The sequence below is a fragment of the Pipra filicauda genome, unplaced genomic scaffold (genome assembly GCF_003945595.2).
Source record: "Pipra filicauda isolate LSUMZ 115617 unplaced genomic scaffold, ASM394559v2 scaffold80_size11013439_pilon, whole genome shotgun sequence".
Lineage (NCBI taxonomy): Eukaryota > Metazoa > Chordata > Aves > Passeriformes > Pipridae > Pipra > Pipra filicauda.
Window position 1 is genome coordinate 2,248,015 of NW_024104987.1, and position 23,802 is coordinate 2,271,816.

The 23,802-nt window shown below is 45.4% G+C and overlaps 1 protein-coding gene and 1 long non-coding RNA gene across 4 annotated transcripts; one reads left to right on the forward strand and one right to left on the reverse strand.

Moving 5' to 3' along the window:
• Window positions 1-921: 921 nt before the first annotated feature.
• LOC113985135 lies at window positions 922-2,309 on the forward strand. Its single transcript, XR_003539734.2, has 3 exons — window positions 922-1,434; window positions 1,846-1,952; window positions 2,067-2,309. It is a non-coding gene; the product is annotated as an uncharacterized LOC113985135 (long non-coding RNA).
• Window positions 2,310-3,816: 1,507 nt separating this feature from the next.
• KCNJ16 (potassium inwardly rectifying channel subfamily J member 16) lies at window positions 3,817-22,453 on the reverse strand. 3 transcript variants are annotated; one of them, XM_039390346.1, is made up of 3 exons: window positions 22,394-22,453; window positions 21,161-21,260; window positions 3,817-5,199 (listed from the first exon to the last, which is right to left on the reverse strand). In XM_039390346.1, the coding sequence occupies exon 3, from the start codon at window positions 5,130-5,132 to the stop codon at window positions 3,849-3,851; it is 1,284 nt and encodes a 427-aa protein (XP_039246280.1). In that variant the 5' UTR covers window positions 5,133-5,199; window positions 21,161-21,260; window positions 22,394-22,453; the 3' UTR covers window positions 3,817-3,848. The 3 variants fall into 3 exon arrangements, with proteins under 3 accessions (XP_039246280.1, XP_039246281.1, XP_027571515.2); XM_039390347.1 differs by lacking the exons at window positions 21,161-21,260; window positions 22,394-22,453 and adding exons at window positions 8,691-8,760; window positions 10,197-10,299; XM_027715714.2 differs by lacking the exons at window positions 21,161-21,260; window positions 22,394-22,453 and adding an exon at window positions 10,197-10,299.
• Window positions 22,454-23,802: the final 1,349 nt, after the last annotated feature.

Here is a 23,802-nt window from a genome sequence, read left to right on the forward strand (position 1 = left end):
CGGGCTGGATCAGTGCTGGGCACAGAGCGCTCCACTGGGACAGGCTGTGCTGGGGAGCTCCCAGGAGACCTCAGAGCCCCTTCCAGAGCCTGAAGGGGGATGATGAAAAAGAGGGAGAGTGACTTTTTACACAGTGATAGGAGAAAGGGGAATGGTTTTAAATTAAAACAGGGACTTTTAGATTAGATATTTGGAAGGGATTCTTCCCTGGGAGGGTGGGGAGGCCCTGGCACAGGTCGCCCAGAGAAGCTGTGGCTGCCCCAGCCCTGGAAGTGTCCAAGGCCAGGATGGACGGGGCTTGGAGCAACCTGGGCTAGTGGAAGGTGTCCCTGCCCATGGCAGGGGGTGGAACTGGGTGATCTTTAAGGTCCCTTCCAACCCAAATCATTCCATGATTCTATCCCACATCTGGGTGGGAAATTCTTGTGTATCTGTGACAGTTCAAGGTAACTTTGTCTTGTTTTGAATGAAGAAAATATTGCCTAAGTGTGACTATCACAATTTCAAGACCTCCTGGCTTTCTAGGGAGCAACATGAGCCCAAAACAGAGCTACTCAACTTCATACTTGTTTTGCCTGATGTTCATCCAACTCCCCCCAGCATTTCCTGAGCCACCGGGACTCACCCCATAAAAAGCTGTAAATTTTGGAAGCAGCCCCTGTGTTGTGACTTTAAGCCCCATGGAAACATGGATCCACGTTTTTCAGCCCGGATAAAAACTTCAACTTCTCCTTGTTTCGTTCTGGTTCCATTTCTGTCCCACTTCCTCTTGTCTGCCTGGAAGTGACTCCGTTGTCAGATGCTTCTTCCTTCCCTACTTTGGGCCTCCTCTCCCCACCACAGACACCAACTCTTTTTGTTTGCAGGTTCCCAGCTCAAACCAACAAAGATTTAAGAGCTAAAAAAAAAAGCTTACAAGCAATTTTTATTTCCTACGCAAACACTTCTCGTGCCCTGAAAAGTACCCCTCATTTCCTGAAGTGAGTTCAGACCTCCTGCACAGTGTGTAAGAAACAAGGGATAAACAAGGGGATAAATATTATGTCCCACATCTGAAAACCAACTTCACAAAAAATATGCACTAAATGATACATGATAATGGGGAAGGAGATGCCAGAGGCCTTAATGAATGGTGGTAAGCAAGGCTGGAAAAATAAATTATATAATAATCTCCTATTATATTCCCTTTGACATAAATTAATCTTGACCCGGAACAATAGTGCTCCTTTCCAAGGGAAAATAACCCAATGCAGTTTATAATCATGAGTCAGGAGTCCAATGCAAAGTGGTTTGTGTTTGCTCTTTGTTGTTAAGATTTTGCTTCATCTGGTGAATTTTGTGGAAAAGACGGGAACAGGGAGAGCAACTTCCAGCCAGAACTGCCAGTTCCTGCCTCTGGGTGGCTGGGAAGAAGCTGCTGAACTTCAACCCAAGGTATTGGCTTTTGGAAGCTCCGAGGAGCACCCTCTGGAAGAGGGGGAGGATCCTGGTGTTTCACCACAGCTCCCAACTCACTGATCAGCTCTGGATGCACCTGGATGCTTCCTACCTCAGTCCTGGCAGTGTTTTCTCCATCAGGCTCCCGAGAGCCACCACAGAGGTCACACACCCCGGAGCTCCGTCACTGCTTCACCTCCTCTGTGACACCGTTTCCTAATTAACTTCAATCCTTTTGCCTCCAGTTTAATCCCATGTTTTCCTGCCCTACCCTCCATGCACCAGATTGTCCCTCTCTCAAACTGCAATTTTGTGTTTGAGAACTGTGTGCTTCCCGACTCCCTCTAGGACTGAAACACTTTAAGTCATTTCCCTGCTTCCTTAACAACCTGTTTTCTACATCTCCAGATTCTCTTCAAATTACTCCATGTCTTTCCCAAAATGTGGTGCCCAACATGGAACAAAGCAACCCAGCCAAGACCAGAGGAGTGTGGAAGGATTATTTCCCATGTCTTGTAGGTTATATTCTATTTTATACAATCCGGATGGGGTTGTTTTTTTTTTCCAACACCACATAAGTACTGAGACCCTCATACATTTTCCTACATTCCTTCCCATTTTTTTTTTAGACTATTTCCCCAATGTCTGCCAGTGCTCAAATCCAGGATTGAAGAAGATGTTTTCTACTGCTGTTGTAGACGGATGCTGCTGGTGAATCAGCACATGAAATAGGCTAATTAATGATCTCTGGAATTACCAAATCCCTCCAGGTTTCAGTTTTACCTGAAGGGATGGTGTGCCAGCAAAAGAGAAATTCGAGATACATTAAAATAATAAAGCAATGTTACTACATGGAGTAAATTTCAGGAAAAAAGACTCAGTATTCTATTTTTTCTTCATTAAATGTGAAGAGCTCATAAAAAACCAATTAATTAGTCAGAATGATGTGAATGACTTGTCAGACCTAATTTTAGCAGCCTAAACTTAGCCAGCATTTCCACAACAGTTGTCTCATCTCCTTCAGCAACAAATGGAGAGGGATGAACTTTTCCAGGATAAGTGGGAATGTCTGCAGCTCCCTAAAAAGCCAGAGTAAGGTGGGATGAGCTCCCCTGTGAGGACAGAGGAGTTCCAGTAACCACAGGGAGCCTCGACCAGCAGGCAAACACTGGATTTCTTTGCAGCTGAGGTCAGGTGAGACAAACCCCACCAACTCAGTGGTGGTAAAATAATTATTTTACATTAGTATGAAAATTAAACATAATACAAATTAACTGTAATCATCAGGTGGAGAAAGCACCATGAGATATTGCTTATTAAACAATTACAGAGCATGGAACTTCCATGTCACAGCCAACTTCAGAGCATCAACTCTCCTTTTTTTCCAAATTGAGCTGACAGATGAGTGTGTTGAATTTCTCTGTGAAGGATCATTTTTACACAGCAATTGGAGATAAACATATCTCATTTTGACAAAATCACCCTGTTTGCTCTCCAGATTGATTTTTGCCTTTTCCAAGAAGCACAATATACTAAAAAGAAAAGCGAAATGAAATGAAAGACGCTTTGATATCAAATATTGCACAGTTCACTCTAAACACACGATCCTCTCCTTGAGGCTCAACGTGATTTTGCTGGTTTCAGGCTGGAGGTTTTCTTTTGATTTCTGATCAGTGCACATGAGGCAGCTTGGCCAACCCTCTGAGCCCCCAGAGCCACGTCCCAGAGCCTCCCCAGAGCCTCCCCACAGCCCCGAGCCAGCTGATATCCCACGACCCTCAAGATGCTGAGAGATCAGCACTTCTGGGAACGGCTCATGGAAAAGCTCTCCAGGATCCCACTGCAGATCCCACAGGACTAGGCAGGGCACAAGCAGGTTTCCAAAGCCACCCAGTAACACTGGGGTCAGTTATTCTTCCCAGTTCACTCCCTCCTGTGAAGAACAGCCCCACAGATTCCCCAGCAGAACCCTGGGATGTGGGTTTTGTCTGAACTGCTGGAGAGAAATGGTTTGTTGGGATGGTGGAGTTTCAGAGCCTCCTAGAGAGACTGGGAACTGGCTTTCCAAACAAATTAGGCAGCTTTGAAAAATCTGACCTCGAGGGCACAGTGCATTGTTTTTGCTCCCTGCCAAGATCATTATCTGTCTCTGGGTAAGTCCAACCCCACAGGGTAGTGAAGTTTACAGTGAGTTTGCTCAAGTGCAGCAGCTCCCTAAAAACCCAACTGGGAGCTGTTCTGTCACTGATACCCCCCCAGACCAGTGAGAAGCTCCTCCTTGCAGCTCAGCACTGTGGGCACGCTGTCAGTGAGGTTTGTGACATTAATACTTGTGCACGTGAGTTCATTGTTTGCATTCTGAGAGCTACCGTGGGAGGATCTGTTGGGAGTGCCTTTAATTGCAGTCAGAGCTAGATTTGGGACTCTATGGAGAGCCTGCTCAAGGTCACGGCTGCTTTCCGGTAAGAAACCTCTGCAGGTGTGACACTTGTCACTGGGTCTTCTGGGTCTTCACAGCTGGTGACCAGGGCAACAGCACTGAATGACTTTTGGGTGGTGCTAAATGTCTTGATCTCCAGTGCTGATGACTCTGCTTCTTTCTCCCGTGTCTTCTCGGCTCGGTTCCACTCCTGCTCCTTCCGATCCAGCTGCATGGCACTGCAGTGAGGGGCATAAACCTCGGTGGTCTCCTCAAACTGCAAGCAATCCACCTTGTAGTATTTCTTCTTCACGTGCAGGACATCGTTAAACCTGTGGCCCCAGAGGATCTCTCCGGGCATGTACGAGCTCCGGGACTGGTGCGAGGTTCCCGTGGAGTCGCCCGTGTAGACGAACGTGACCAGGATCTCAAAGTTGTCCTTGGCCAGGGCCTTCCTGTCCAGGCCGTACAAGGGGCTCTCACTGTTGATTTCGTGGACAACCGTCACCGGGGTGACAAGGATGATCTGGTCATTCAGCAGCTTCAAGTCCCTGTACTCCATGGTCATCCTGCCCTCCTTGTCCTCCTTGTAGCGCAGCAGCTGAGCCCTCACGGACCCCTCCACCATGTGGTTGGGCCGGAAGTCGCCGATGCGCCACATGAGGCAAAACTTGTCGTCCCTCAGGCCGACCACGGCGTAGTAGCTGAAACGGATGGTCTGAGCCCTCTTCCGAGCCGTGGCCATCTTGGCCAGGGCCGCCCCGATGATGAAGGTGTTGATGATGCAGCTCAGCACCGACTGCAGGATCACCACGAGGATGGCGGCCGAGCACTCCTCGGTGACGCAGCGGGACCCGTACCCGATGGTGGTCTGCGTCTCCAGGGAGAACAGGAATGCCCCCGTGAAGCTGTGCACGCTCGCGACACAGGGGGTCGTCCCCTCGTCGCTGAACAAGTCCCCGTGCTGGATGGCTATGAGCCAGAACACCAGCCCAAAGAACAGCCACGAGAGCACGTAGGACAGGGAGAATATCACGAACATGTGGCGCCACTTGATGTCCACCAGCGTGGTGAAGATGTCCGCCACGTAGCTCTCCCACTCCCCGAAGATGTGCTTGAAGTAGACATTGCAGCTGCCATCCTTGTGGAGGAACCGCTTCTGCAGCCTTTTCACCCCCTTTTCAGGCCTTTCTTGACAAGTGCCTCGATAACTGACCTTATTTCCCTGGATGCTCACGGGCCTGTAGGAACCACTCTGGTCTGTCATCTTCCTCATTTCTGCCTCGTGGCATCAGTTGACAGGACACACTTGGGGTTATTTGTTTTCTTTGTTCATTGGAAACCTATGAAACAAAAGAGAAAGTTCATTTTTGCCTCAATTTCCTGGGGCAGAACTGCATAACACCAAATCCAAGCACATTCACTCCACAGCCATCACGAGCAATTCTTTTAAGAGTACAGACTCTGACATTCATTACACAACAGCTCTCAAAAACAGGCCTGGAAATACGAGGCAGCAAGAAACTCAAGTAGTTAGAAATGTCCTTATCAATCCTAATTGATTTTGAAATCAAAAACCTTTCTAGTGACCCCACTATGAGCATTTCTTCTAATGATCCCATGAAGTAACCTTCAAATCAGGATGGGCTCTCCTGAAAAATCACAGGAACCACAAACCCTCTTAAAGTTGGCCAAATATTTGAGGTAGTTAATTGCCTGTTGTAATTTTGCTTGTTTTCCTCCACTGGCAGAAGTGCCTGGGAGAAACCTCTCATTTAGATGTAAGACTTCAGTAACATGGGCAGGCGAGTTCAGTGCTAATGGTTTTCAACCAGAAAATGAATCAAACACACAATCACTCGTCATTATTTTTATTTCAGTATTGCCCAGAAAAACCTGGTCATGAATGTGAACTTTATTGGGCTGGTGCTACAGAGACATATTTGTTCAATTTGTAAAAAATCATTTACATTTCAAATGAAAAAAGAAACCTCTCTGGGGTCCTGGAAACCCTCTCCAATCGTTCCCTAAGGCAAACAAAAAAACATCCAGCTGCCAAAAATATTTAAATTTTGATTAATGTGTTCTAAGCAAACATGCAGTGTGTTAATAAAAGTTGGGGGTGACATAAATTTCGGAAGTGATGGGAATTAGGAGATTCCTCTGTCAGAGCAGAGAAGAAATGGATGTTGCAGATTGCAACCACATGAACTCGAGCAGTTCTGGGCCATATGTTTAGTGGCTAATAACAAAAAGTTATGTTAGAAATTGAGACCTCATCACCTGGAATCCAGTAAAAAAAGGAAAGATTTAGCTGAAAAAAATCATTTACAGGACACTTGTGAATTATCCATAGGATACAGCACTGAGAAAGGCAAACCCTTTTCCTGCAGATCTCCAGCTCATTCCACCACATCCCAACCTAAACACTGACCAGTCAGAAGTGATGGGGACACAGCAGAACAATTCAAATTTTTTTTACAAGTTTCATGCTTCTCACAGATATTTCTGAAGAAAAAAAAATAATATTTTTGTGGAACCTCTGTCATTATTCTTCCGAAAGTTGCAAGTTTTCAATGGAAAAATGACAAGTACCTTTCCCATTTTCAAGCTGGTTTCTAAGCCTGAAAAGTCAAGCTTCAGACACAGGTTTCCAATGAAGCTAAAACGTTCATGGAAAATGAATTTAAGGAAAACCAACTTTCCTAGTGGCAGTTTTTTTCCCCTCAGGTCTTCATTCACTTTGCTGAGTATAAATGACTGCACACACTTCTAGGCAGAGGAGAGTCAGGCCCATGGAGTGTAATATATATTGGATGGACTAGATTAGCAGACCAAGAACTCTCCTCTCATCCAAGGAACAATGACAAGCATGCAGAGACACCAGTCCAAAAACACTTAAAAGCCAAACATAGTTTCCATTTCTTTTTTCTTTTCTTTTTCTCTCTCTCTTTTTTTTCTTTTTTTTTTTTTTCCAGCCCAGAAATGAATGTGACATATGGTGTCGTAGCCTCAGAATGTGGCCTTCATTAAAAAACACAACATTAATGTTTCCAAAAATACTTCTTGGAATACAGTCTTTGGAAACATTCATATGACTTGCTTTACTCATAACTTTAAACAAACACTGTAGCCTGGTGTGTTGAAGACGCTTGACCTAACATTTTATATGTCATATTTAACAACAAACAACAACTGGAAACTGCTGAGTTGTTTGGGTTGGTGTTTTTTGGTTTGTTTGTTGGGTTTTTTTTGTTTTGTTTTAAGGGCCTCATAATGTGAGGTGTGAAAATGAAGCAAATTGTACTCAGGAGCCAATGTAATCTTAAATAAAAAACATCCTCGTGAGGAGCAGTGGAGGAGCAGCACTGACCTCTTCTCTCTGGTGACCAGGGGCAGGACCTGAGGGAACATTTAGGTTGGATCTCAGGACAAGGTTCTTCCCCCAGAGGGTGGTTGGGCACTGAACAGGCTCCCCAGGGAATGGTCACAGCCTCGAGGCTGCCAGAGCTCCAGGAGCATTTGGACAATCCCATTTTGGTGGGCCAGGATTGGGACTGGATGATCCTTGTGGGTCCCTCCCAGCTCGGGATATTCTCTGATTGCACTGGTTTTCTTACTGACTGATTCAAACTAAAGTTCTTTGAAAACACTCCCAAACATCCTGGGACTCTAAAAGGGACTAAACTTCACGAACCAGAGACTCCTGAGTGGATTCCCCTCTCCCTGGGTTGCCAGCAGAAAATCATCCTATTTCAAAAATGGTGTTTAGATTTTGGTGGTGCTGGCAAAAATCATGATTGTGACATATTTGACTGTGTGGCAAAGGCCACTCTGAATTTATGCTCCTCTGTCACACACAGGAGACAACTTTGTGGGGCACCTTGCTTCAGGAACTCTATTTAGGGTCTCTCCCAGGAACAGGTTGCAGTGACATGTGTATGCTCGTGGATGTCTGTGGTGAGTTTTTGGCTGGTATAAAAAGCCATGTAGGAGGTTGGATTTTACAAAACAATCAAAAGTATTTCTACAAAAAGAAAGGGAACATGATGCAGAGCTGCCTAAACCAAACCCAAATAATCCAGCCCTGAGGTTGGATGGAGTCAAAAGGAACCAGTGCAGAACAGTGTTGACAGACATACATTGCTCCCAGGATCTGAGTTAGTCTTTCACTGTCATGTTGAAAACTGGATTGCTCAGAGCCATTTGACATTGCACAGTGCCCCAGACAACCTGAAATCCCAAATGTGCTCCAAAGGTTTAAGGAAGAAACCTCCACAGCCTCTCAAAAACATCGAAAAAATAATGCCCAGTATTTTGGGTAAAGGTAAGACTGAAAGGTAAACCAAGTCAGAACCTTTCCAGGCTACCTCCTAAAAGCTCCCAAGTGCAATAATAATCATGCATCATAATTAATGAGTCTTTTGCATTGCCTGGTGTTGCTCGGGACACTGAAGCCCAAACACCCACCTCCAATGTTTGTAATTATGTAAGTCGCTGTTATGGTTTGTCCTTCACACCATTAAACAGGCACATGATTTCCCTATTCCAGAGGAGAGGGGGATGTTCCTCTCTCACTCTGCTGACACACACTGACCTCTGCAGAACAGTCTGAGGACCATTATCATCACCAAATTATTCCCAAGGACCACAGACTTACAACCAGACTTAGGAACCTCAGCCTTAGACCTTCAACCTTTCCAACACCTTGTTTTTCAAAAGGGAAATATTTCTCTCATCCCTAAGAAAGCCACACAATCACACTAAAGGTCTGACTACCTGGTAAAGATTAACAAAGGCAGTGGGGGAGGATTTAAAAGCATTCTCTACTCACTGGAGCTCCTGGATCAGTCTGCAAATGGTTCTCAGATGTTGCCAAGAAGCGTTTTCACCTTCCTGTAATGCTGACACATAAACCCTCCTCTTGGTTTGTTTTGCTTTTACTTTCTGTGAGTTTTTTCTTGTATTTCTGGGCGTGTTTGTACACATCACGAGCCTCCCCTTGCATTTCAGCACCGCTGAAATTTGCAGTACATTTCCTAACCATCCTTATAAATGTATCCCCCCCTCCAAACAGAAGCTTATCAGAGATAAAAATGGAGCAGGGAAGCCAGGCTGGGCAGCAGGGAGACAGAAACAGAGAAATCTCAAAGATTTCTTCAGGGTAAATGGCAGAGAGGGTTCAGAAGTTCTTTTAAAATATATATGTATCAGACTCAGAGTTCAGAGAGTCGTTTATTCTTAATTATCTAAGCCAAAGCCATGATCTTAATGTGTTGGATTCTGAAATGTGCTCAGGGAGACACAGAACTGCTCTGGAGACCTGTGTTCATGGGGTCTGCATATTGATCCCTCCAAACTTGTATTCTTTAAAAATTCCACCCCAGTTCCAACTGGGAGGAGGAGGGGAAGGAAATCCCTGTATTTCAAAGCTCATAAAGCATCGCAGTGGCAGAAACAGGAGCAAACCCAACACCTGCTTACACCCAGTGAGGAGCTGCACGAAGCAAACAGCAGCAGGAGCAGCCCCTTTTTATCATATTCATGTTTTCCTCTAGTTCCTCTTGAACAGAACAGCTGTACCAGAACAACCTGAACTCCTGGTTGTCAGCTCAGAACGAGTCACTTAAAAGCCTGAAACATCAAGTTTAGCCTTTCAAAGACTTTCACTAAATGTAACACGTCAGTTTAATCCTGACATTTTGAGTTTAGGGCTCAGAGTTTTGTGAGGATAATCCCTGTTGCACCTTAGCCTAATACCTAACAAGTTGCTGCTACGCCCCTTTTATGACTCTGTTTTCTCATTATGTAAACAATAGGAGTGAATTCTTGTTCGGTGACAACTTCAGTCAACAGCCTGTTTGTAAAACATTAAGCAAAACAATGTGAAGATCTCGGTTCCAGAATAATTCTGTTCTGAGATTAAATCAAAAAGAAAACAACTGGAAACCTCCACGTGAAATTGGGTGCTCCCTCTAGCCCCACACACATGGAAGTGGATGTCTCTCTCTCTCTCTCTCTCTCTCTCTCTCTAGGGTTGGTTTAGCAATCACCTCAGTTTCCTCCTGCGTTTTTGGAAATGGTCTGAAAGGTTTCCAGCTTTAGTCATTGTTGTGTAACCCTGGAAGACTTTCAGCTCAGAGACCAGAAATGTGACAATTCTGAGCTGCTTTGGAATTGACCCAAATACTTGTCCCTTAAAAAAAAAAACAACAACCCACCACCCACAAAATCTAAACAAATCTACTGTAGGACAACACTGAAACTCTTCCTTCTTTCTTTCTTTCTTTCCTTCCTTCCTTCCTTTCACTTGCAAAGGGACATTTCTTCTAATACTTACAGCCAGTCTTTCTGCTTCTGATCTGCACCACCCAGAGCAGAGCTGGCACATATCAGGATTCCCCCTTTGGTCTCTCCTGTATAATCACCCCAGGGAGGTGTTTGCTCACAGGGTTGCTCCAGGACATATAAAACCTGCTTGTAAATCTCCTGCCTTCTTGGCTGGTGAGTCTGATCACCCTTGGCCCACAAGATCTTGTCTTTATGATGTCAAGGCTTTCACTTGCCTCCTCTGGCAATAGAAAAAAGAGCAGTGATGTTCACAGTGTCAGGAAGTGTCTGATATTATTTGTCTCCGACAGGTCAGGCCTGAGAGCCTGATAAGCAATTTATGTTACAAGTGAGGTTTTTTACAGAATCCCAGAATGGTTTGGATTGGAAGGACCTTAAAGCTCATCTCCTTCCACCCCTGCCCTGGGCAGGGACACTTTCCACTGCTCCAAGCCCCATCCAACCTGGCCTTGGACACTTCCAGGGATGGAGCAGCCACAGCTTCTCTGGGCAACCTGTGCCAGGTATGCAGAGATGGAAAAGCTGAAAAGATATACTCTGTATCCAGGTTTCTTCCTTTGGAAATCAGTAACCAACCTATTCCTGAATGCAGCAGGCAGAATCCCCTGATACAAATTAGCTGTGAGGGAATCAGCACTAATTAGCACTTCCTCCCCTCTCCTCCCCAGCACACTGATGCCTGCAGGGACACAGAGCAAAGGTCCATTCCCAGAACTCTGCTGATGTGTGCAGTGGGATTTCATCCCACCTTGTCCCTCAGGGATTACATGCAGCCCACAGAGCCACAGCAATGTTACTCGAGGAACTTTTCCAACAGATCTCTTTGGCAAAGAACAGGAGAACAGTTTGTTGCAGCTCTTAATAGACATGATGTAATATAACAATGAATTCAGCAGCGGGTAAGTGGCAGGTCATGAACAATGACAGAATCAGATTAGATAATGCTGAGCACTTTGATCTAACAGGGCCAACACCCTCAGCCCCGTTATTTGCTGTTATATCTCTTCCCCAAACACAGAAGGTTATTGATAATGTAGGAATTCAGGGGCAGGCAGGAGCTGAGATTCTAAAAGGGTTCTTCCAGTCTCGGGGACAGTTTCCTTTACGTCACTTTGTGCAACTCTGCTTCCTGAGGCAGGGACTGTACTCCTCTTTTTCCTGTTTTCTGGAGCACCCTGTAAACCAAACACCCGGGGAAGGGCAGTGTGACACAGGAACGTGGAGTCACTGCCTGTGCAGGTGTGTTCTGTGCTCAGGTGTGTTCTGTGCTCAGGTGTGTTCAGGTGTGTTCAGGTATGTTCTGTGCTCAGGTGTGTTCAGGTGTGTTCTGTGCCCAGGTGTGCCTGTGGAATGAGGTGCAGACACAGGGCAGTACCTGTGGGGTCAGATTTAGCCCTGCAGAGCTCCCTGGTCCTGCACAGCCAGCACAGACCCCTGAGAGGGGGACAGGTTGTGTGCCTGTAACCAAAGGGGCTGCAGAGACCAGAGAAGCTCTAAAATTACCTGTGCAGGGTTTAATCCTGCCCATTCCACAGGCTGCAGCTCCCACAATGGGCAGCCTTGTGCTGGATCAGGTGCCTTGGCTCCTGTATTTCATGGAAGGAATGGGATAAAACTGAATCCCAAGTGAATGTGTGAGCTCTGTTTGACAGATGACAGAAGGAAGCTGTGAGGAGGAAGCCTGAAGATTCTTCTTTATTTTTTTGCTTCCCCAACCCTTGTAGAAACGTCCCTAAGATGCAGCCTGACTCCAGTTATTAACTTCTGCTACCCAGGGCAGACAGGAACACCTCCAAGTTACTACTGATCTCAACTTTACCTACTGGCCCCAGCAGGAATTCCACTATTAAACTCAGAAACTGTCTCATCCCACATAATGAAATATCCCAAATGACAATTAAATCACCAAAGGCTTCACATTTTCAAAACTAACATAAGGTCTAACAGAGAAAACATCATTTTGCATTACTTCTTTGAGGAAATGGAAGGGAGAAGTAAAAATAAAAGTAAAAAAAACTATGTAAATAAAATTAATCACGTCCACTACGATCTAATTTTTAGGAAATCCTCAAAAAAGCTGCTGACTCAGATTTCTAAACTGATATTAAAAAGACTTTGAGATAAGTATTAGCTACATGTCAAATCAGTGTATCAGTGCTTTTTTTTCCTTAGGAAAGGCAGCAGAAAATGCTGTGACTGACACTCAGATAAATCAGGCAATCAAACCCTGCACTTCAAGAAGTTAATTTATCCATCAGTCCCGGGGTCAAGAATCACAATCTGCTTTTCTGAGCAGCTTTGTGTGACTTTCCTTTAATTTGTGAATATAGATGCAGCAGAAATCCACCTCTGATGCACCAAGACCTGATTTTCTCTCCCTCCTGCTCAAGCACATCCTGCAGCTGGAGCTGCTCTGCCAAGGCCCCGAGTCCTGCCCCGCATCCCGAGTTTCCATCCAAACCCCAACAGGCTCCCACATTTGCTGGGCTGTGCATGTCACCACGTCTTAAAAAAGCCTGTGAAATGTATTAAAGTGTTTCAGAGATCCAAGGGCTGATCCAAACCCCGCTGAACCGAGCACAGGGGCTGTCTCTGGTTCCCTGCCTTGGATCAGAGGCGGCCGTTGGGTTTCTCGGTATCACCGCGGGTGGAATCCATCGCTGCCCTCTGGAATTGGCCTGGCCTGCTGGAACTGCAGCAACACTTTCTAAGAAACAAGGGCTTTGTGAAACCTCCTTTTCTTTCTCTTTTTTTTTTTTTTTTTAATTTTTTTTCTGGTGGCAGATTTGGCGGAATGCTTTGTTTCCATGTGGCTCCTCGACTCCACCGGGTTCTGAAGGAAATTCGGGAGTGGGGTCACTCTGTCACAGGTGACTTTCAACTCCTTGAGGAGCAGATGGTTGAACCTCTGTGCATCCACCCTCCTCAGCTGTCCCAGCACAGCTCCACGTGGCTCCTCTGGAACCCAGGAGTTGTTTCCTCAGCCCTCACACTCAGCATGGTGCCGACCACTCCTGCTTCCAGCTGTCACTCCCCTTCCAAGTTCAGAGCTCTAATGTACAGGATCTTGGTGTTTTGCAAGTCAGATGATTGAAATGATGTGGAAGTGGAAAATCACGTGTATCTGGGAGTTTGGGATGTATACTTAGGGGTATTATTTTTTACCTCAGTGTGTGGGTTGCATAACTTCATGTCTGGGCTCCTGGAGCTGTTCCACAGCTTATTCCTGATCACCTGAGGGAGTATCTGGGCACAGCAATTCGATTTTAAGATATATGGTGACAGGAAGAATCTCCTTTAAAACCTTGTCTCTTCTCTCCCACCTTTAAAACATCACTAGACAAGTTAATCTTTCCTCTAAAAACAGGAACATTCATCCTAAATCAAAGTTGAGTTTAATTAATGCCAGTGCCTGCTCTTCAGTGGTGGCCCAGATCAAATATTTAATGGGGGGAGCTTTATTCATCATCTATGACTCCATTTACAAACCTCTCCTCTCCACTCTATCCAAAATCAGACAGGTTTAGTGCTTCATTCTTAAGATCCTTCTCAGTATTTTCACCAATATTTGACACCCTGATGAGTCATTACCAAGAGCCCATTCTTTTGGAGCAATCTATCACCTCTCTATCAGCATTTATCACATCTAATCCTACTATTTTTCCATGTCTTCTCACTCAGAGTTGTCTTTTGGGCATATTCTGAGTTCTCAGAGGTAACTGAAGGTAGTTTTTTTCCTTGCTGTGTTCTTGCTTTCCTGTGCACGTGCCATTAACTGCATAGACACTGGAAATGGCTTTCACAATCTGCCTCACACAGTTTAAAAAGAGACTTTTCATGATGCTGAAAACCCTTGAACCTTGCCCTTTATTTCATTTGTGTTGACGACTACTACTGGTTTTAATGCAATTTCCTATTTTCTTTATTTTTGTACCCATGTTTCAATCTCTGTATGTCAAACCTGGTTTGTCAGTAAATCCCAAACTTCTCCCCCGGGGTCCCCATGGAATGGACCCTTCAATCACAGGCAGTTCCTTCAGCTTCTGAAGGGCTTGAGAGGAATCCCAGCTCAGGCACGTGGGATAAGGACATCCTGAGAGCTGAGATACTAGGGTTAAATCTAAGGAAAACAGTCATGCACATATTTTGTTTAACTGGAAGCACTAATAAGAATTAATATAAGCCTGTTGCAAATCTTCCTGAGGCTGGAGCCAGAGAGGAAAAATACTTGTTGAAGGCTTTGCCATGAAACACTGGAGGAATGCAACAGGCTGGTGTCTCAGTCCCACCATAATGAATTTATCAGCAAATCCCTCAGCTGCCTCAGGGCTAATTAATACATTATTTTTTTCGTTCAAAATATCAATCTGTTTCCAAAAATGGCAGCACTTATTTAAAAAAAAAACAACTCACACACATATATAAAGATATATAAGTACTAAAAAAAAAAACCACAAATACACACATATAATATATATAGATATAAATATAATATATATATATATAAACAAATGTAAATGTTGTCTTTAATTAAAAAATTGAATTTAAGGAATTTTTTCAAATAGGATTTTTGACCTGCAGAGAGGGTGTCTGTGTTTCCCTCATGGTCTGTGACCTGGGCCTCTGTGGTTGCCCTTTGTGTGGAATATTTTCACTCAGCACTACTGAGTGAAGGAGCTACTTAGGGAGGTTCAGCTCGTTCCAAGATGTTTGTCAAGAACCTGCTCAGTCAGCCGTGTTTTTCCTGTTTCACTTCTCGAAGGCAAACACTGCGAACAAGCAGCAGATCTTATCGAGGCCGTGTTAACAAAAATACATCAAATAAAAATCTGCTACATTACAAATGTCAACACTCCAGAAACGAAGATATCTAGGCTGCAGTAGGGTTGATTTTATTGCCAAAGCAATTGCCATGTTTTGAGAAACAGCTTTGCTCTTTTGCCTCGTAGGTGCTATGGACCCATGAAATAAAAGTCTCATTTATTACACATTAACTTTACAGGGGTGCTGTCATCAGAGACAAGAGCATGACTAAAGAGAGTGTCACTCTGCTTTGAAATTTATTTCCACTGCCCCCTGATCCACTCCAAATTAGCTGAGAGTTGTATAAATGATTGGTCAACAAAATTAAAATTAAGCTCAAAAGCAATATACACAGCCTGAGTGGGAGATGTTTTATCCTGTATTTTCCCTGGGTCATTTTCAGTTCTGTTTTTACTGATCAAAACCGAGTTAAAGTGTCGCTTTTAAAGCCACCGAGCCAGAGTTGTTCAAAAAGTCAGAGGTGATTAACTAAAGCTCAAATCACCACCAAAGGCCCGACGAGCCCCGGATCACGAGCTCGGCCCGGTGGCATTCCTCCCTCCTCGGGAACATTCCGTGTGGTGCTAAGCCATGGGCACCCCCTAAGGAACAGATCCTGGGCAGATGAAGCCTGTGAAAAGCACGGAGTGGTGTTTCCCACAGAAAAAAACAAACAAACAAACAAACATGGAAAACAAGCCCCACCACTCGGGTGTCTTTAGTTTGGGGGCAACCGCGACGCTGCTGAGGCTTGGGGGAGAAAGTGCAGGTAGAGGAGAGTAAAAAGGAGACCTCAAAGGTCCTGGCAGGGAGCCAGGAGTGTTGTAACAATGGGAAAGAGCTCAGAGAGTGGGAATGTCCCTGGGAAGGAGCAGGGATGGGTGTCCAGCCCTCGTGGACGTGAAGTTATGTCCCGGTGCCGCCGGCACAAACACGGTGTGCGAGGTCTGACAGCCAGAGAGGGGCCGTGGTTGTGTTCAGGGGCTGTGAGTGGGTTCCAGCAACGCCCTGACGTGGGTTGGGAATTATGATATTACACCACTGGTTTGGTCTCGGGGTGTTTTTCAAATCAGGGCCCGGGTTCTCTTTGTTCTCCCGTGTAAAACGTGGCTCTGAGGTCACTCCCTGCCTTGGCTGTTTATGAACGTCCTCACAAAACTCAGAGCCCGTTTCCCATTGAGGAAGACAAGAAGCAGGTCGTGTCATTGTCTGGCTCGATTGTTCTCCACAACTAATTGCCAGGAGAGGAACAGTTACGGGCTTGGAGCTTTATTGTTGTAAAAGCAACAATGAAAGGATGTGCATGGCACCAGCCACACCATTGAGAAAAATCTGCTTTTCGTATTAAAACCAAATGAATGAGAGTGACCTGCGTCTGTTTGACAGGAAAATTGGTGAAAGGTTCACAGGGCACCCACCTGTAATGCGTGTTAAGGGCCATTTCTGCTGTTGTGTTACCAGAATAGGTGACTCTGGGTTTCTATGTGTGACAGAGGTCCCTGGTGACACCCCAAGCCTTCTGTGCTTTTGGTTTCAGGGTGGAGGAGCAGATTTTGGTGCCCTGAACTGCCATTTCCTTAAAGCTTCAGGCAACATACCCTCCTGTCCTGCTCCTATGCATTGTTATCCCGAGCTGTGGCTGCATTTTCTTAGCTCAGACAGAACTCTGGGATCCTTTGGAATAAAGGGATCATTATTGCAGCAGTTGGAAAAGTGTCAGCAGAAGGGATGAAATATTGTCCCGTGCCCTTGCCATACTGAACAGGGAATCTTTTCTTCCAGTGTTAGTTTAGGACTTAATCCTGCAAGGTCTTGTCTGTCAGCAAATACAATCAGGTTTAAGAAGAGCATGAATAACCATCCTGGAAATCACTGGAAACTATTTTGTTAGTATAAAATTAAGCAAGTGAGGAAGTTCTCCAGTGGACTTGGACCAGTGCACTCAGCACCCTGCAGAAACAAGCCTTTAGTTCTTAGAACCATTTATTGTGTCCAGAACAGCCACTCATTAGGGCTTTGTGCAGAGAGGTTGAATTTCACTCACTTGGAAGATATTCCCTCTAACCCCCCCTGAGACACACAGGCTCTGGTTGATTTGGAAAACAAAATGATTAATGGCATTTTACAAGTTTTTCCACTAAACAGATTTCAGTTGAAAGTCTGTCACAAGCTAAAGAACTTGCAGGAATAGTGTCAATCTGATGTCATAGTGGCAATAAATCCTATTGTACTGGATTACATTTTTACCCATTAAAATGCTCTGACCTATTGTCATCCAAGTGGAACCACATTCCACTGGCTGCTCAAAAGGTTCTGATTTCAATCCCGATTGTTGCCAGGGCAACTGCACCTCCATCCAAAACTCTGCTGCACCAATCACTTAACTCCGTTTGAACAGACTCGTGGAGATAAAGCAAAGCACTAATTACTTAACTCCCATTGAAAAAGTCTAAATCAAATCTTTCTGAGACCTGAATAACAGAAGCTGTTTGAGGGTTACTCGGGTTTTTTTGCATAAGGCACCAATTGCCTCATTTCTTCGCAGAATAAGTAGCTGTGGCAACAAAATACCATGAAAAGATTCATATTCTTAGTCTATCCAAAGCAGGAGTGCACTAGAAATCTCACCACAGGCCACTCCTGGAAAGAGTTCTCTCTCAGTTGTGGAAAACTAAAAGGATTTTCATTAATAGTCAAACAGCTGCTTAAGGCTTGCAAGTGGAAATAGAAATACTTGAATTTTTCCACTGAGATTTCTGGTGGAAAGTAGCCTGTGTTTTATGGCATCTTCTTTTATGAAGTGAACATCACCTCCATTGTTGAGATTTGTCTCGCTCTGAGCTGTCTCTGAGTGGGACAAAGCCAGTCAGAAAATGTGCATTATCTTCATTTCACACTGCTCAGTGAATCCCTGTCTTGGTTTTCCCTTGAGGTGCAGGAAAACTTGTCTGAAAAATGACAGTTCACTGAAATTGCCCCTTTTCACTTTGTTTCCCAGACTTGATTTTTATCAAATGTCAATTCTTAGATCTTCTCAGGGAAGTATAGACCTACTCTCCCCTACCACGACTGCACAGAGAAACCCAAAATTCAATGGCTCCTTAGCTGAATCTTTCCACAGGAAATTAAGGGCTGAAACACTCTCCACTCCTCCAATTCTCCAACCCAATGTGTCACCACAAATAACATTTGAGTAGTTGAGGATTATTCTACCCTGTCTGCACTCTCAAAACAGGAATTTAACTGCTTTAAAAAGAGGAACCAGACAACAAAAATGAACAGTTCCCTGTGAAACGCAGCACAGTGACTTCTTGAGTTACAGCATGTGCAGACAGGATGGACAACTAGTCTGCTTTTACACTGGATGAAAAGATGAAGAATCAGATCACGCCCTTATCCCAATTTAAATAGCAAACAGAAGTCTGAGGTTGTATTTGTTTGTTTTCCTCCTTTGTATTTATCATACGGCTGTTAAATTGCACAACAAGTTCCTGGAAAGGGGTGTTCTGTTACCAAGCTTTTCACCAAAAGCTTGTGGTGAGAATACTGGTGACTAATAAAACAAAGGGGGCAAATCATCATCCACTCTAGAGGATCTTAGTCACCAGAGAACACTGAGCATGGTGAATTAGCAGAAACTTTCTGAGTGTGAAGTATTTTCCAACTGAACTTTCCCAGAGCTATTCAGAACCTCTTCTGGCAGAAGGGCTTCTCAGATTTTAACCTTTTTTTCTCTGGTAACATGCCCTTTGCAGAAGTTTTTTTCTTCAGAAACAGTTTCCTGGAGAAATGATCAATACACCAATCCCTGCTCTTGCTGCCTCCAGAGTGATGGACAGAGAGATCTTGGTAAGGACTTGTATTTCTGACATCCCTTCCCTCCTGTTGCAGAAGAAAAGAGAAAAGAGAGAAGAGAGAAGAGAGAAGAGAGAAGAGAGAAGAGAGAAGAGAGAAGAGAGAAGAGAGAAGAGAGAAGAGAGAAGAGAGAAGAGAGAAGAGAGAAGAGAGAAGAGAGAAGAGAGAAGAGAGAAGAGAGAAGAGAGAAGAGAGAAGAGAGAAGATCGCATCGCGCAGACGATCGCTAGACGAGAGAATAGAGAAGAGCGAAGGAGAAAATCAGAGAAGAGAAGAGAAGCTCCGAGACGCTAAAGCCTCAGAAGACTCCTATTCAGATCCTAGCCGAGACTCTCCTAGACTATACTCGCAGAGACGAGAATAGCAAGATGTCTGCTGCAGAATACGGGGGGGGGGGGGAGAAATAGAATAGACCTCTCCTGCTAATCTTCTAGAATGCCCTCTCCGCTCCTCCCATTATCCACCTCCCTCACCCCCTATGTCATTATTTTTTTTCTTTATTCCCTTCATTCTTCCTCTCCTTTCCGTTCCACCCAACATTATTTTCCTCCTTTCCTTCCTTCAGTGACTGATTTCTGTTACTGTAACCAGGAGTAGGAAAGTTTATCCCCACCAAAACTGGAGTATTCACTTCCTTTTCTTCATCTTTTGGAAAAGCACTTCCCTCTCCACTCTGGCTCTAGCAGGAAAGCTCATAATAATACTACAAACCCCACTGTCTGTAAAAGAATTTCTTCTGTGTATTAAAAGCTTAGAGTCTCACTCTGTGCCACCACTCCCTCAGGGAATGAGTCAGGGGTCATAGGGAACACCTGCACGACACTCCCGATGACCACAGCCCCAGAGGAAAGGGAAGTGATGGAACACCAGGACACTGCCCACTTTTTTGTCTGGACAGACCCCCTCACAGACCACCCCTCTCTAGTCTGGATCCTCTCTGTCCTCCTCCCAGGCTCTGTGCTGGTCCCTGCCACGGGAGCAGAGCTTTGATCCAAAACCACGGCACAGGCACCAGCCTTTGAGGAAGTTTGACAGCAAGGAGGATGCAGGATTGTGTAACCAAACCCCTGGCAAACACATTCCAACCCATTCAGGGAGCAACATGACAGCTGTATTGTCTTTCTCTGCCATCTTTCAGCTTGTCCTGTCTGGCAGGTTGGTGTTACCAGACAGGTCATCTTTAACAGGCACACCTTGGCTGCAGGAGTGAAAACCCCGAATATAGGACAAGGGAAGGAAATCCTGTCCACCACTCCTCCTCCTACACGACCTTCTCAGAGCCTCAGCCGACTCACAAAGGTATTACAGGGTTTTCAGAGCAGCTTCAAATGTTTGCTCAGGATTTGGAAACACAGAAAGAGGGGGATTTCTCAGGTGGATGAACAGGATTCTTCCTCTCTCACCTTTGTTTGTGGATTTTCGTGGCGCACCAAGGGTCAGAATCTCTCAGCAGATTCTTTGTGCACATTCACACAGGTCCTCATGCAGACACTCAGATCTAACAAAACTGTGCCTATTCTTGTGTTTTAGGCCTTCACTCCCAGACTCTCTCTACCACAATCGTTCCAACAAATTGGTTGCTCAGAGCAGGCTCCCAAGGCAGGTTCTGGGGCACGGCGATTCTTCTGACTCACCCTCATTTCAGCCAGCCTTTCTCACAGTCTGCAACCCTCAATTTCCCTGGGATGAGCTCAAAGTGCTGCTCTGCCCTCCTGACTCAGGAATTCGGGAGGGCAGGTTTGCTGCACCTTGGCTTTGCACCTCCCCTGCTAATGACAAGTTGCTAAAACCCCTCCAGAAACGCACAGAAAGGAGAAGAGGAACTGCCAGGCTGGATCAGCCCCACAGTCTCTGTGGTCCCACGTCCCATCCCCACCAGTGGCTGACACCAAATCCTCCAGGAAAAGGCGTGAGAGCTGCAATTGGCAGCTTTGGAAGGAATTCCCTCCTCTAACAAGTTCTTCCCCCGATCTGCAGTAATTAGAGGCTTCAGCCCTGAAATCACACAGCTTAATATCCTCCCCAAACAAGCACCAGAGCTCTGCCTCTTTTTAATATTCAAATGAACACCAACTCTCCTTCTGAATTTCAGACCCAGAAACTGTGTTTGCAAACAACAACTATAACAAGCTGCCAGGTTACATGCAAAACACCCTTCCAGTTAAACAAGGTAAGCAGTTGATTCCCACACAGGTCGTTGAGCTAGTTTAAAGCTCTCTAAGGTAACAGAATTTCTGTTTACACACAACAGACACAGAGAAAAGTGCAATTAAGGAAGTGAGAAATGGCCTTTACCTTAGTGCCTACTGAAGTTTGAAGGAATCTCTGCTTCACTCCCTCCTTTCTTTTTCTCTGTCTCTCTCTCTTGCATGGCTGGACTGACAGGTTGGCAGAGCTGAGGAGGACAGGTTGGGTTTGTTTTTTTTAGGCACAACTCCTCCCCCTCTCAAAGAGAAGGAAAAAAAAAAAGAAAAAAAAAAAAGCAAGACTGGGAAAAGTTCACAGAAAATCCCATCCTTTCAGCACAGCAGAACTGAGGTGAGAAATATGCTACTTTTGGGAGCCCAGCAGTTTTCCAACTGTTTTTCTCCAAAAGGCTCAAGGTCTACTTTGCAATAGGTATGAAGCAACCAAAGGATTTACACCAGGAACTAACTTGACCCTGAATTTTTCCCATTTCCCTGATAACTGATCCAACAGCCCCTTTAAGGCAGCCTTGACAAGAGGATTTTTGCACAAGTGGAAAGGGCTTTTTGCAGGCAGCACAAATATCTTTGGGCTTTGGGTTTTATCCCTGCATCCCACCACCACTGTGTGTAATAAGAGTCACCAGATGTCTGAAGTCCTCATTTTCCCCCCAGGAGCCCTCAGGTGCTGCCAACCTGCACTCCCAGCAGAAAGCAGGTGATTTTAAACTGTTCTGCTCCATCCTCTGAGCTGGTTGCACAGGGAGCAGGTCACCTTCTGCCCCTGTCACCTGAGGTCTGAGAGGAACCCCAGAGCTGGGGGAGGTTTTTAGCAGACCACTCTGGCCACAGAAACGAGGTCAGAGGGAAAAGAGGTGGATGCAGCACAGGGCACATTAGCCATGTGTGCTTCCACTTCCACGGGTGTTCTGGCCCACCTGGACATTCCTGGGAACTGCTCTGCTACCAAGTGTTTGAATGGACCCTGTCAGAGATGCAGAGATCTCACCCCAGGCTTTTCAAAGAGGGTTTTCAGATTAGAGCCCTGACAAATGGACTTTCCCTGCTCCTAATTCTGTGCACGGCTGTTGCTCCTGCCCGTGCCCTCCTGGCTTTGCTTCTGGGCACTCCTGGCACAAGGATTTGTTAATAAATGTCAAGAAAGAGGAGCCAAGAGGTTGGTGGCTGATCCTGAAATATCTTCTATCCTCCCACTTCCCTGCAATCTACCAACAGAATTGACAGGCAAGTCTTTCATTCTCTGCTGCTTTTCTTAAGTTGGCAGTTTGGGCACAAATCTGCAATTTCCATGTTCTCTGCAGAGTAGCTGCCTCTCCCTCACCCGCTGTTTCAAGCAAACAAATACAAATATACAGTAGACTAATTGCTGTCATCTGCATAAATTTGCATCCCAGACTCCTTGGATAGAATCCTGTCTCCTCTGGGTCAGACTTGCAGCTGGGCTGTAACAATGAAGATTCAGAGAATTCGTTTACCTGCGTCACAGGGCTGGAGTTCCAACCCCCCCTGTAACAGCTCCTCAAAGCCAAAAGTGTTCCAAAACTTCTGGAAAAAACACCCAGCCAGTTTAAATTAAAATTATAGTGAGCTAGATCAGAGGTGAATTCAGTGGGCATCACACAAAATCAGTATGACATCATATCTAAAAATGTCCAGTTCCACCTCTTGCAAGCTCAGCTTTATCTCCTCTGCCAGGGGAGGGCCATGTCCAAATATCCCAGGACTGATCTCCATTCCCTGTCTCCTGCAGAATGCATTTGCTTTCAGCCCCTTTTATCAGGCAACTGCTCTCAGTCGTGTTCAGCTCCCCACTTAAGATCTCCAGAGAGATAACGTGAATGCTCCAGTGGAACGAGTCACCTGAATCCAGAGAAAACTGGCTCAGACCAGTCCCAAAATCCAGTGATAATGAACTGGAGCTGCACCCCCACTGCCTGCCCAGGGAGTCTGAAGTGAGAAACTGTTCTTAAGGTTACACACATCAGGTTTCTGCCTTGATTTCTGCTGCAGATGGGATGGGGAGGAGAATGCAGAGCTTTAAGCACACACCAGTCTCAGGGTCACCCTATCAAAGGGAGACTCACTGGCAGAGAGATCCAGCTGCAGTTTGCTTTGGCATTGATTTATAGCAATCTTCTCAGTCCTCCCTCCTCAGAATTATGAGCCTGGACATCCACACTGGCCAAATCTTTAAGATCTTTTAGACTCAAAGGGGTTTATTCTCTTTATTGACTCATGTTACCTGCCCCAGCACCAAAAGAGAACATCAAAACCATGCCCAGCACGATGCTCTTGCTTCACCTGTGGCACATTCTCCCTCATGGCCACATTCCTCAGCTTCTCCCCTTCTCCAGGACCCCACAGAACAGTCAGCCCATGGGGGGGAATATGCCAGAGGAATATGCCAATCTCCAGCTTTAGCTTCCTGCCCAGTCCCAGTCCAAGCCTGGAGCAGGATGGGTTTGTGTGTCAAGGCTGTGTCTGCCCCGGGAGCTAAAGGTGCATCAAACCAAGAGCTGGCCCTCAGTTCTCAGCAAACACAGTTGCTACAAGAGCTTAAAACCAGTCAATAAATTCACTTCAATTAAACACTACAATGAGGTCAGATTTCTTGTTTTTCCTGTTTAACCAGCAAGTTTCGAGGCAGCCCAGTAATGAACCCTCAGAGCAGAGCTCATTACACCATCAGAAAGGTTGCAAAATTGCATACAACTCTGGTTTATTGTGCTC

What these genes read in the sequence shown, in the direction of transcription:
- KCNJ16 (XM_039390346.1), bottom strand. Translation starts at nt 5,132, where the DNA reads ATGAGGAAGATGACAGACCAGAGTGGTTCCTACAGGCCCGTGAGCATC.